This window comes from Podarcis muralis, chromosome 3 (genome assembly GCF_964188315.1).
Source record: "Podarcis muralis chromosome 3, rPodMur119.hap1.1, whole genome shotgun sequence".
Taxonomy (NCBI): Eukaryota; Metazoa; Chordata; class Lepidosauria; order Squamata; family Lacertidae; genus Podarcis; species Podarcis muralis.
In genome coordinates, this window is record NC_135657.1 from 87,828,188 (window position 1) to 87,841,751 (window position 13,564).

At 43.1% G+C, this 13,564-nt stretch overlaps 1 protein-coding gene and 1 long non-coding RNA gene across 10 annotated transcripts in view; one reads left to right on the forward strand and one right to left on the reverse strand.

Annotated features, from left to right (window-relative positions):
• The window catches only part of KHDRBS2 (KH RNA binding domain containing, signal transduction associated 2), a 347,577-nt gene that overhangs the window by 286,105 nt on the left and 47,908 nt on the right, over nucleotides 1-13,564 (forward strand). For all 8 annotated transcript variants that reach the window (XR_003705800.2, XR_013392343.1, XR_013392344.1 and 5 more), the window contains exon 7: nucleotides 11,965-12,047. Coding sequence is in view for 1 of the 8 variants with exons in the window: in XM_077926281.1 (XP_077782407.1) it covers nucleotides 11,965-12,047 (83 nt within the window). In the remaining 7 variants the exon portion in view is untranslated. The remainder of the gene's footprint in view (nucleotides 1-11,964; nucleotides 12,048-13,564) is intronic.
• Nucleotides 1-13,564, reverse strand: part of LOC114593847 (uncharacterized) — a 196,991-nt gene that overhangs the window by 429 nt on the left and 182,998 nt on the right. The window lies entirely within an intron of this gene.

Here is a 13,564-nt window from a genome sequence, read left to right on the forward strand (position 1 = left end):
CACAAGAGCAAGATAGGAACACGTTAGAAGTATCCACTCTTCTGCTACATAAACGCCAGGATGCGAGAAATCTGCTTCATACAAGACGACCAACTCATTATTTTTTCTATACAGTTTGTCTTGCTTTCAAGGTACACATGTTTCCATGATAACAGAGACAGGCAAAGTGGAGGCAAAAGCTTTTAAAATTCTGTTGAAGAAATACACAATGCACTCCTCTGGCACTGTGTATGCTTGCTAGAAACAGCTGATGGCCTAAATACTGGTGAGAGTATAAGAAACATTAAAAGAGTCCTTGTAGAATCGAGGATCATCTAGTCCAACCGCCTGCAGTGCAGGAGTCAGTGCAGGATTGAATCATCAGCCTGTTTAGGCCATCACTACCCTAACTGCAGGGACGCGGGTGGCGCTGTGGATTAAACCACAGAGCCTAGGGCTTGCCGATCAGAAGGTCGGCGGTTCGAATCCTCGTGACGGGGTGAGCTCCCGTTGCTTGGTCCCTGCTCCTGCCAACCTAGCAGTTCGAAAGCACATCAAAGTGCAAGTAGATAAATAGGTACCGCTCCGGTGGGAAGGTAAACGGTGTTTCCGTGTGCTGCTCTGGTTCACCAGAAGCGGCTTAGTCATGCTGGCCACATGACCCGGAAGCTCTATGCTGGCTCCCTCAGCCAGTAAAGCGAGATGAGCGCCACAACCCCAGAGTCGGTCATGACTGGACCTAATGGTCAGGGGTGCCTTTGCCCTTTACCTTTACCCTAACTGCACACCTATGGAAATGGCTTGGTTGCTGATTGATTTTGTAGACATGTAGGCCCTGCCCCTATCTCTCCAAATGGAGGATTAGCAAGAAGGGGTGTTCGCTCTGGTCGACTGTGGTCAAACTCAATCCCTCCCTCCCAGTTGCACACTGATAGGCTGGGGGTGGAACAGAGCAGCAATGGGAGCAAAAGCTTGGAAGTCGGGGAAACTTAAAAGTGCTTAGCATCTGCTGAACCATGCCCTAGGATGCAGTCTCCCAGAAGAAGAAGAATAAATAATTGGCAAGCCTTTTCAGTTGAAAGAGCAGGATGCAAATGCTTAAAATGATGAAAATGGATGTAGATTTTGCAGCTAAGCTTAAAAATAGCAATGGGAAAGAGTCTGAAGGAAACCATCTCGCCTTCCAGAGGCATCAGAATAGATGTAATTATTATTTTTATCTTGAATTGCTATGGGTCTTTAATTAAAATACTTAAATTATAGGTAATAACCATTACCTATATTGATTTTATTTCATTAATCAAATTGCTACCTTTTTGCATCCGTTTGATTGGCACTCCATTTCAGTCCCAGCCACAAGTCTTTCCCACCCCCTCCATGTGTAACTTTTAATTATACATGACCTTTTGGCAATAGCTTCTGTAAAAGAATGAAAAATCTTTGTCTCTAGACTCATTACTCATGCATATCTTTTAAAGCCAAGACAAAAGTTCTGTACTAGGCCTAATGCTTGGCCATAGCTTAATATAGAACAATCTATCACACCTAAAATATCTTTTCTAATTATCACATGTCTATGTCTGTTCCAATATATATGTTGTGCATATTCCTTTTTCTTCCGAAATATAGATAGGAGAGTAGACATTTTTAAAGTGCATTTAATTGGACTGCAAAGAATGTGGTCGGCCTTGTTAGCTCTCTGCTTTTGCACCCAGTTATGTAGCTGGGTGGCGCTGTGGGTTAAACCACAGAGCCTAGGACTTGCCGATCAGAAGGTCGGCGGTTCGAATCCCCGCGACGGGGTGAGCTCCCGTTGCTCGGTCCCTGCTCTACCAACCTAGCAGTTCAAAAGCACGTCAAAGTGCAAGTAGATAAATAGGTACTGCTCCGGCGGGAAGGTAAACGGTGTTTCCGTGCACTGCTCTGGCTCGCCAGAAGCGGCTTAGTCATGCTGGCCACATGACCCGGAAGCTGTACGCCGGCTCCCTCGGCCAATAAAGCAAGATGAGTGCTGCAACCCCATAGTTGGTCACGACTGGACCTAATGGTCATGGGTCCCTTTACCTTTATGTAGCTTACTGGGTGACCATGGGCCAGACCCTTTCTCAGCCTCAACTACTTCAAAGGGTTGTTGTGAAGATAAAGCAGGAAGTTGAGAAGAACCATATGTGCTATCCTAAGCCCATTACAGGAAGGTTGGGCATGATGAAGCTATTCTTTTATTCCACTGGTAGCACCAGTGGTGCTACATTTATTCAGGGATGCGAGTGGCGCTGTGGTCTAAACCACCCAGCCTCTTGGGCTTGCTGATCAAAAGGTCAGCAGTTCGAATCTGTCTGATGGGGTGAGTCCCATTGCTCTGTCCCAGCTTCTGCCAACCTAGCAGTTCAAAACAAATCATGCTAGTAGATAAAGCATGCTAGTAGATAAATGGGTACCCTGTGGCAGGAAGGTAAATGGTGTTTCCATGTGCTTTGGCACTTGTCATAGTCCTCCGTGCACCAGTAGCAATTTAGTCATGCTGGCCCCGTGACCCAGAAAGCTGTCTGTGGACAGATGCCGGCTCCCTCGGCCTGAAAAGCGAGATAGGTGCTGCACCCCAAAGCCTCCTTTGACTGGACCTAACCCTCCAGGGGTCCTTTACCTTTTTACCTTACATTTATTCTTTTGTCCTGTGAATGATTTTATTACTCTATGCTCCTAACCTCACCTGTAAGTGTGCAGGTTTTGAACCTTCATAACATCCCACCACTCTGGCATCATAGCTTAAGGTTCAAGTGTTGTTATATGTTCATTTATTTGACGTTATTTGTGCATTTGGTTGTTATGCTGATTTCCTTTTCCAGTCCTATTGTTCTGCCTTCACTTTGTGACTGTTAGGTCTTTAAATCTCACCAGTTGCTACCAAATGTGAAAGATCATTTCACCTCCTGTGAAAAACCCTACCTTCCTGACACTGACTATCAAATATCTATTCATCTTATTGATTTACCCACCAAATAGGGAGGAATTTGCTTTCTTTCCACTACCTTTCTTTCCTTACATGCAGGATCATTCCCGCAACTACCTATTTGCGGAAGATTGCACCATACCAAAATGTAAAATATCTATACCTTAAAAAACCTCACACCACTGTTTATCCCTGGGTGGATGAGTGCTACTGATTACCTTTTTTTATTTAAGTATTGCATTCACTGCAATTATATCCCCATTTTCCCCCTCCAAGGTAGTGTACATGGTTTGAAAGATCCTTTATTTTATTCTCACAGAAACCATGTGAAGTAGGTCAGACTGAGAGATGGTGACAGTGACCTGATGACACCCAATGAGCTTCATGACTGAGTGGGAATTTGAACCCTGGTCTCCCAGGCTCTTTTTCCAGAGTAGCCAGCATGGTGCCATCCAGATGTTGTACTACACTTCCCATTATATCTGTCTATCCAGAGTGTACCACATTGTCTACCCTTCTTCTGTATCTTCCACTGCCACCAACCCTTTCTGGTAGTGTCTCTTATTCCTCTTAGAACACACAATAGCTGAGTTAGACTACAGTGGTACCTCAGGTTAAGTACTTAATTCGTTCCGGAGTACCGTTCTTAACCTGAAACTGTTCTTAACCTGAAGCACCACTTTAGCTAATGGGGCCTCCCGCTGTTACTGCGCCGCCGGAGCACGATTTCTGCTCTCATCCTGAAGCAAAGTTCTTAACCCGAGGTACTATTTCTGGGTTAGCGGAGTCTGTAACCTGAAGCATATGTAATCTGAGGTACCACTGTATAGGTATGAGAGAAGTCAGACCAGGATATTTATTTTAACGTTGAACTAAATATATTTACTGAAAACTTATTTTCAATATAAAAGAAATATTTTGCGGATTGAGTAGCAAACTATGTTGTAGTCATCAGTGCTTGTTCAACCAATTCTATTACCCAGTTGCTATCATCGTAACTCACAGATTATCTCAGGGGCTCTCCTTGAAGACTCAAAGCTTTCCGAGCTCTGTTGCCTGTAGCTGAGAAATCTGGCTTCAGCCTCTATGTACATAGGACCTGCTGGGGACTTTTCCTCTCCTTGTAGACCAGGCATGAGGAACCTGTTTTGGCTGGTGGGGCAGATCCAATAAGTTCCCATTTACAAGAAATCCTAGACACATAGAAATAAGAGGTTTGGTATACTTTCATTGGTATGTTGACATCACATGTAAATATGTAGCAGATATAGTTTATAAAATGCACAGCACAGTCCAGAACTATCCTATTATTGTCACAAATATGTTCTATCGAACACAGCTTTATTAAGATCTTTATGACTAAGGTGAAAGATATATTGCGAGCGGCCTGACCAATGTCTGTCTGATGGCAAATACACAAAGTAATAGTGGGTTGCCTGCATTTGTCTTACAATGGTTTTGTGAAGTACGTAACAGATTATGGAACAGAGAAGAAATGTCTGGATATCATGATGGCTTTCTGGGACATTTAATTCTGGGATCCATAAAAGGAGAGGCAATCTTTAATTTTAGTGAAATTAACTTAAAGGAAAAGTGCTGAGATGCTAAGAAATACTGATCATAAAGGAGCTGGAATTTTAAATCTTAGTAGCAGAATAGGACAGGAAAAGAAGGAATATCTGACTTTTAAAAGGGCAGCCACTCTATAAAAGGGCACTTGCAGGGTGTACGTGGAAAAGGTTGCTAAAAGGCTTAGAAATATTAGAGATGGAACGACACTATCTCAGAATGAAATCCCATATATGAAGAGAGCCAAGATAATGCCAGTAAGGCTGAATAATATGGTTCACAAGACTGGGAGGTTGGGGATCATCTGTCAAAAACGGGAATTACTTTTCAAGTGATGAAATGCACAACAGGTCTGCATTCTTAAATGTACAATGTCTGAGGATCCTGATAAGCAGCTGGGTAAATACTGGGAAAATATTTAACATAATGCAATCAAACCCTTTTTTATGTTCCAGTGAGTTAAGGGAAGAGTGTTAAGCACATGCTTAACTTGCTTGACTTAGGGCTTAGCCAGAATTACTTGTACTGTATCCTTGTTTTGTATCCATTTTCATGAATGGCACCTGCAGTTTTTAAAGAAATGTTCTACACTTGTATTGAACAGGATCCACTTCTTAGCTTCATTTGTTCTTACTGAATGGATTGGTTACAGTAGTACCATGTGATTCTGATGTCACATTGTTGTGGCTGACATAATGATGTCATGGAAGGAGAAAGGTGTGATAAGCAAGCAGCAGCAGGTCTTCTGAGAACAAGATCTGAGAAACAACAGTAGCTGGATAGAACAAAAACCTGCCAGACAACACTAAAAGAATGGAAATGTTCATTGAGATATTTTTTCAGTAATTACTTCAGATGCACTGAATAAGCTAATTTCAAAGCAAATATAACATTCACTGAATATTCAGTGCAGCCCTCATAAAATGTGCTTAGCTTTGGCTGAGTTGGACACATCGTGTAAAACAGGGATAGCCAACATGGTGCCCTCCAGTTGTTGCTGGACTACAACTCATGTCATGTCAAAGAGGGAGCGGGCAGTAAATCTCACCGTTCAAAGTTGAAGTTAACTCTTTATTAGCAAAAACAGGAGCTTCACAGATTTGGCTGAGTGCCATGCCTAATGAACACATCCCCAGTAGGTCTTACCCCATGAATCAGTTGCCAAGACTGAAAGTTCCTGTCTCCCCACAACCATCCAAGTCCCTTCTTCTCCAGGGCTTTTTCCAGGCAGTCAAAGACTGCACCTGTGTGCAGCCTTCCACTGTTTTGCCCATTTCAGCTCTCATCTTGTTCTGTGAAAGAAGGTTGAGAGGAAGCTTGTAGCAGCACGAGGGGGAGACACCTGTGACTCTTCACCAGCTTGACTCATCTCTGCCTCTTGGTCTTCCTCCACCCATTCGCCTGCTTCAGTTCTGCTTCTGGACTTCTCTCTGCCACCAATTCTCCCAACTCACTTAGCCCTGTTGCCTCTCCAGCATCTGATACCTTCTCCCAGTCTTCTCCCTCTGACCACACATCATTGTTCCCACCAATGTGCCCTAGGCTCTGAGCCTTCTTCTTTTGGTGGTAGAGTTGGTTCCTCCCACCATTCTTCTGTGCCCAACCCGTCCATGGCACGTCAGCCCCAGCCAGCCTGGCCAGTGGTCAAGAACGGCAGGAGTTGTAGTCTTGCACCATTTGGAGGTCACCATATTGGCTACACCTGGTATACAAAGATGCCTGAGAAGTAGGAACCCTCTTATATACACAACAGAGTTGGTGACACACCAGTGAGTAAATGGAGCATTCCGTACGTACAAAGACGTTGCACCAAAAAGCAAACTGAATTCCTCATGGAGAATTATATTGGAGAGATGCTAAAGATCTAAAGCTGTGTGACAGAATGGAGAACAGCTTAAAAAAGAACAAAAAAACTGCAGTAATAAAACTAAGAAGAGATGGTATTCATCAAAGAACAATAAAACACTAAATAGGAAATTATTGGGGGAAAGCTTAGTTTTGCATTAGGGCAGGGATGGCTAACCTATATGGCCCTCTAGATGTTGTTGGACTATAGCCCCATCATCCTTAACCATTGGCCACACAGGCTGCAGCAGAGAATTGCATTCCATCAACAGCTGGAATACCACAGGTTAACCACCTTTGCATTAAGGGATTTGATTATTATTTTTTTGTAATAATATTTTATTATTTTTTTCCATACAGAAAGTCACATTTGTTACTCAGCAATTATATTCCAATTCAACAAAACCAGTGATCTGATTTCTAAGCGATTACATGGGAAATTGTTATTCATTCAACTTTTCTGCAACAACAGACAGAAATCAAAGCTTCTGCTAATGATTCCATTCAGAGGAATTACGCTCCTGTACAGCTCCATGGGCAGTTTCTCATGTAATAGCTTTCAAAATATAAATCTGTGTTACTTTGGAATTGGCCCTTACTGTGCTGGAGCAATCACAGAACATGTTACATTGACAAATTAACTGCAGTTTGAGTTGACAGGTTTTGTGGTGAGCTGCTGTTTTGCCATAAACACTCTACTGTGTGCAGCAGCCTCTATCGAAAGCGATGTCAAGCAGCCTCCTTGTGGCTACTGGTTCATTGGCATCACACAGAAGAAGGGGTGGGGACAGTGTGGTTTCCCCTGCAGGAGTCCTCTTTATAGCTTATTCATGATTATTTGCACTCATGATGCCGTTGGAGAAGCCGTATGCAATCCTACTTTCAATACTATTTGCACCAGCAAAAGTTTTGGGACAGTTGCACATTGCTTCCTTTCCAATTAGTGCATATCCTCTAACTTCCAGCTGGAATCCCGTAACTTTTCATGCCAAATATGTTGTGGGGTTCCTCCCCCCGCCCCACAGCCCTTCCAGACAATAACAACACAGTAGCATTGGCAAACAGAACAGCTCAGTAGGTTGAGCATGAAACTCCTAATCACAGGGCTGTGGGTTCCCAAGTGCAGTGGTGTGCATGCTAGTCCTTTAAAGCAAAGGTTTTCAAGCTTTTTGACCCCACAGCTCACTTAACCAACTACATTCTTTCTGCGGCACCCCGTAGGGCTCAGGAGCCCAGTTATGTTACCCCCTGCCTGCAGAGCTGGCAGCTTCTCACCCTTTTTCAAACACCCTCCCTTGTGGAGAGTTTCCTCAGTTTCCTCTCCTCTCCCCTCTCCTTGGGAGTCCTCTGGGCAGCCACTGCCCAAGGGCTCTGAGCTCCTCCCCCTGCCCCAAAGAGAGGTGCCTGCCAGACTGAGGCACCATTATTGCCAGGGCTGCTGCAATAAACAGCTCTGCAAGCCTTTGGGAGGCAGAGACACGAGAGGCCATCAGAGAAGGGAGGGAGGGACGGAGGCCAGTGTTGCCCGTGGCACCCCTGACCATCATTCAAGGCATCCCAGGGTGCCATGGCACACTGGTTGAAAACCAGTGCTTTAAAGGATATATAAACCACATTTCCCCCCTCAAAGAATTCTGGGTTAAGGGTTGCTGGGAATTGTAACTCTGTAAACTACAGTTCTCAGAATCCTTTGAGGAAAAGGATGTGCTTCAAATGTGCTTTAAAGTTATAGTGCGTACCGGTGCTATTTTTATAGAAAATGAGGTGCCAGCACTCACTGTGATCACCTCCCTTGTTCTCTTATAATGGCAATGGTGCCCATCTGAGAGGTGCTGGAACTGACTTCTGGTGAGTTCTGGCTGGGGGGGGGGGGACCCTGGTGTTTACACAGCCAATGTCAGCTCTTAAACTGAAAAGGAGAGGCAGTGTTACATCTGCACTGGTCAGTATTACAAATGCAGTAAGACATACAGATATGGGATTCTGGCTTGATTCTGACTGGGCAGCAGCTTCTAGCCACAGCCTCTCATTTTTAGTTGCCTGTGTAGTGAGGAAGTGTTAAAATATCAACCTTACAGGTTCATAATCTTTATTTCTTATTACTTGCTCCACAATTTATTGATAGTAACTTGCAGAGTTCAGGTTGACCTGAAGGGAGTAAGCATTCTTGATTTACTCTGCATAGTCACTAGAGTTCATGTACAATTCCCAAAGGAAAATAATACCATCACTGAATAAATGGGACAAGTTCTGCCAGCATTAGTTAGGAAAACACACTTTTAAAAAGTCTCAAGCATAATAAACACTGTTCATATGCAATCACCTTTCATTTACATGGGGCTTGAGTGGAAATCAAGGCATATTTATTGCAAACATTAAAGGTTGGAAAATACCATATTGAGATGGTACAGTTTAGAAAGACTGAAACATAAATGAAAATGGAATGTGGGAGGTTTAAGTCTCATGGCCCTGATGCTATAGATGTCCAAACCCATCTACTGATACAGCTACATGTATCTATAGCCTTTGTACATCACGTGAATAAAGCTTCATGCAACTCCATTACAGTGGGCTCCCAAATGAAGGTGGCTTTGTGCAAGAGTATATATCCTTTAGGATGGTGTGAAGGTTACGTTGTTTTTCTTGCCATCCCAGCATAAGCCAAACCACAAAATTATGCATTATATAGCTGCTTTTAGAAAAGGTGATCCCCGTCCCCCTGTCCCCATTTGATTTCTCCTTGGATTTGGGGCTTCTGAATGACTTGCTCTCAATCACAGAGTAACACTGTGGGCTAATAGTTTGCCATTCTGTTTTTAACTTCTGCATTTTGTTCTACTGGCTGTGCACACACAGTTTGCTGTAGGTTTTAGTTCTTTCCATTTGTTCACATCTTTCTCTTTCCTCCCAATTCATATTATTGATATGTATGAGCAGTGGCATGTATTGATCAGACATTGTGCAAAATCTTGGCTGCATACTAACCCGTTCATAGCACTTTCCCCCTTGCCCTCTCAATCTGGAATCATATATGCTCATAAAACATGCTGCTTTCAATTTAGATTAAATCTAGATCCTGACATTCACACGGGTGTGTGTGGTGACTTGATACACATTTGATAACCCTCCCCTTGGTTAGGCTGCCCTTGCCGCCTCCTCCCTCCCCAGGTGAACGAAGGAGGAAATTGTGCTTGCAATCTTGGTGTACCACTGCCGACAACATCTGCTTTAATCTGCTTTCAAACGGACACACTATGGAGTAATGCAGAATCAATCTGCAATGAGGTTTCATTTTTTGGAGTGAAACCAGTTTCTCAAGAAGTGCTTTCAGGGTCAAAAAATATGCAGTATATCTAAATTCTGAAATTTGTTTTAGAATTTCTTAATGTTAAAATAGGAAGGCAAGTAGAGCGGAATGCAGAGTCTGGGGAAGAAACCCACTTTTGTATGATGCCCATTTGCCAGTTGCTATATTTTGCAATGCTGGCATCTGTTAGCATAAAAGTGCAAAGTTAGTAGTAGTAATATAGTAATAATATACAGGCTTTAATTTCAAGAAACTTTTTTTGTCATGAACTCTCGGTGCTTTCCCACATTGAACTTTTTTCTGCACCTCATCTGTGATGCTCATATGAAAGCATAGCAACTTGCAGAAGTAGACACTTGCAATAGGAAAGTTAATAGGAAGTTATTTTACCATTCCAGAGCTGTTTGAAATAAGCGTTTAATTTTCCTGACCTTTTTAATGTGCTTCTCTTCCAGTGCTTTCTGCAAAATATCACTAAATGATCTTGTATTCTCAAATGCCGCACATTTCATCCTTGTACAATGGTACCCAAAAAGTCAATGGTTAAAAATTAAAGTCTCTCTGTGTTTAATTGCATTCTATCTAATGGGCGGTTCACAAAGTATCTCTTCTGTGTTTTTTTCTCCAAGTCTCATTTCCACATGTGAACAATCCCAAATGGCTCAAGGCAAACCCCTCAGACTAGCTCAGGACATTTTTATGATTTTTTATATTTTTCTGGGATAATTCTGGAACCAATCCAACCCCCCCCCCAACCAGAATTCTCTTCTGAAATCTGGTGCTCATTTCATTGAAATCTAGGTATTTTTCCCATTTTTGCACTGGAGTGTGAAACTTGGAACTCTAAGGAAGTTGTTGAAGCAGCTCAGACTGAGAGCTTATATAGGAGCTGAAGGTTCACCTATTCTGGGCTATCAGCCAGGCTGTTGATTCAGGCTTTTCTCCCCTCCTGGGCAGCCGCACATGCAGCTAGCTTGGCACTTTGCTGGCAACCTTGAAACTCCCATCTGTCTTGCCATGCCCTCTGCTGCTGTGACCCTGGTGACAGGAAGCTCAAGAGACAAGCAACTCGGATAGAAGCTGCCAGTTCTGGGATGAGGAGGCTGGAGCCAGGAATGCCCAGTAGAGAGGGGCAGCAGCTCACAGCTCATCTCCCAGTCGTGCTGCTGCTACCACTTACTGAGAGGGGTGAGATGGCAGGCAGGTCAGTGCAGTGGCGTAGCGTGGGGGGTGCAGGGGGGGCGGACGCACCGGGCGCAACATCTGGGGTTAGGGCAAATCCACAGGTTAGGGGGCGCAAATCCACGGGTTAGGGGGCGCAAATTACTTGCCTTGCCCCGGGTGCTGACAACCCACGCTACGCCACTGGGTCAGTGCTGTGTAGGTGCACTGGTGGAGCCAACCCACTTGCTCCCGCTGACGTAGCCACACAGCACCAACTTCCCCATTGCCTCTCCCTTCTTGTAAGTGGTAGCAATGCAGCTGCTGCTGCTGCTGGGAGGCCAGGTGCATGCCACCACTTCTCCCCACCAGCTGCTCCTGTGCAGAGATCTGCTGGAGGGTCCTGCTCCCCTTACTCCTCTTCGAGGGAAACCCTAGGTCTAGGCAGAGCTGAACCCTGAAAGTACAAATCGTGTTCAGTAATTTGCTGCTAAAGCAGCTCCTTTATCTGATCTCACCTGGCTGGTGAATAGCTGCTTTGAAAGGGTCATTTTATCATGCCTTCACTGTGTTTCCATGCACACTGCTAGTTGCTGTGGCAGAGGAGATCGAAGCAGGGATGGATGAATGAATGAATGAATGCTCAAGGAAGTTAAAAGGCATTCATTACAACGGTTATTTATAATTATTATCTGTGGCTTTCTCCTTAAAGTTAAACCACATTTTCTGAAAAAGAACTGAATGGTATGTTTTATGCTCCATAATGACCTTCTTAATGGGGTAATGAGATCAATATAGCCTTGCAATCATTTGTTCATTTCTGTGGCTATTATTCACTAGCAGATATTTAGAAAAGCATTTGTATATTGAATTCCAGAAAAAACAATGAGTTTCATTAGCACCTTTTTCTTACAATACAAACTTCATTATGGTGATAAATAAAAACAGGTCTGAAATTATTCATTCATATATATATATTCATGCATATATACCACACACACTCTTTCAGGTTTCTTGCGTGTGTGTGTGTGTGTGTGTGTGTGTGTGTAATGTGCTGCCTGTTAGGTATATAATATTCTAAAAATTCTGTTTCAGGCTAATACTATTTATAACTTACTGACCTTCTAAATTACAAATTTGTGTTTTATTATAGGGATATGATGATGGATATGGGGGTGAATACGACGAACCAATTTATGAGGCCTATGATAATAGCTATACCACACAAACACAGAGGTAAGCACCAACAAACTAATTTATGGATAAGCTACTTATAGATTTCCTTTAATATCTGTTCTAATCCCTAACTCTGCCAGGAGCTACTGCTAAAACCAAATCTCAATGTATGGTGTCTAAAAACACCATAAAAGATCCTCAAGGAATGTTAAATTTACCAGGTATACCGACTGTTACCCAGTGAGTAGTGTAATGAAGGTGGAGATAGAACAGCAGAATCCTCCCCAAAACGAAAGTGGAGGGAAGTTCTCTTTCTCAAGTGTTCCCCTCCTTCCCTGTGCCCCCGACTCATAATCCCATCCCATCTAATATTTCTTCTCTAGACTGGATGGCACCAGTCTAGCCTCAAGGAAAAACTAAGAGCAATAATGATTTAACATGAAGTACATAGTTTAAAAGATACTGTGTCTAATCAATATGTGTTCCAAACTATGGACCTAAACCATGGCAGATACACAGCATCATGCCCAGGGCTCAATTTCTAGTACAGGAAAACACTCAAAGATCACAAATAAGATCAGGATCAATAATACAATGAGAATCAGTTCTAAGACAAAGGCTCAAGGTGGCACATGGAATAAAAACTCTGAACCAGGACTCTGGGTGTGGAACAAAGCAAGGCAAGCAAAAGTCATGAGTTGATGAGTCAAGTCAAAGTTGAAGGAGGTAGAGAGGCTGAACCTGTGAGAACCACTTAAGGATGAATCCAAAAGCCAAAAGCTTTCTAGGCAAGGCATATGAGAAGGCTCCTGAAAAGGATGGGTTGAATAATTGCTTTTGTGTATTGCATTCCCCTCTTTTATGGAAATAAAGGCAGAAGATGTAAAGTGTGCACAAGAATAATAGGGTCACAGGTCATTTTGTCAGCTATGCCTCTGTTTCTCTTTGAACTGTGAAACCACCTCTGTTGTGTAAGATCTAAAAAGTTAGCCCTCCATGTGTTTTGAGTCATCATGTTGGTTTTGGAAAACTCTGCCCTAAAGCTAGCTGAGAATCAACTGCAAAGTTAAGAAATAACAAAGAAACCAGGACATAGCTTGCTTACAAGGCAAACCGAGGTGAGGCAGTGAGGCATAGCTGACTAGAGGAGTCAGCAGTCCCAAAACATGGTAAATGCTGCTCCACACACTGTGTTCCAAAAGGTCTTAAAGCAGAGAAGCTTTGGGGTCTAGCCCACAACTGCAACTCCCACCAAGTGCTCTGAAACCCTAGCGCAGATCAGATGCTAGAGTGGCTGAAGTGATAATTGCAGAAGCAGCTGCAGGAGCTGAATCAGCTGTTCAGCATATTTTGCCACAGTGACTGCCTACTCATCAGAGCATAAAACTCCTTAAAATCACTGCTGCTGATTTTATGACACAATAAAAGAGAAGGTGGTGAGGAGCTGAAGGAAGGAAGGCAGGCCAAAGCCAAATAATAATAATAATAATAATAATAATAATAATAATAATAATAATAATAATAATGATACCACCACCCTTTATCTGAAGATCACAGGGCAGTTCACAACATAATGA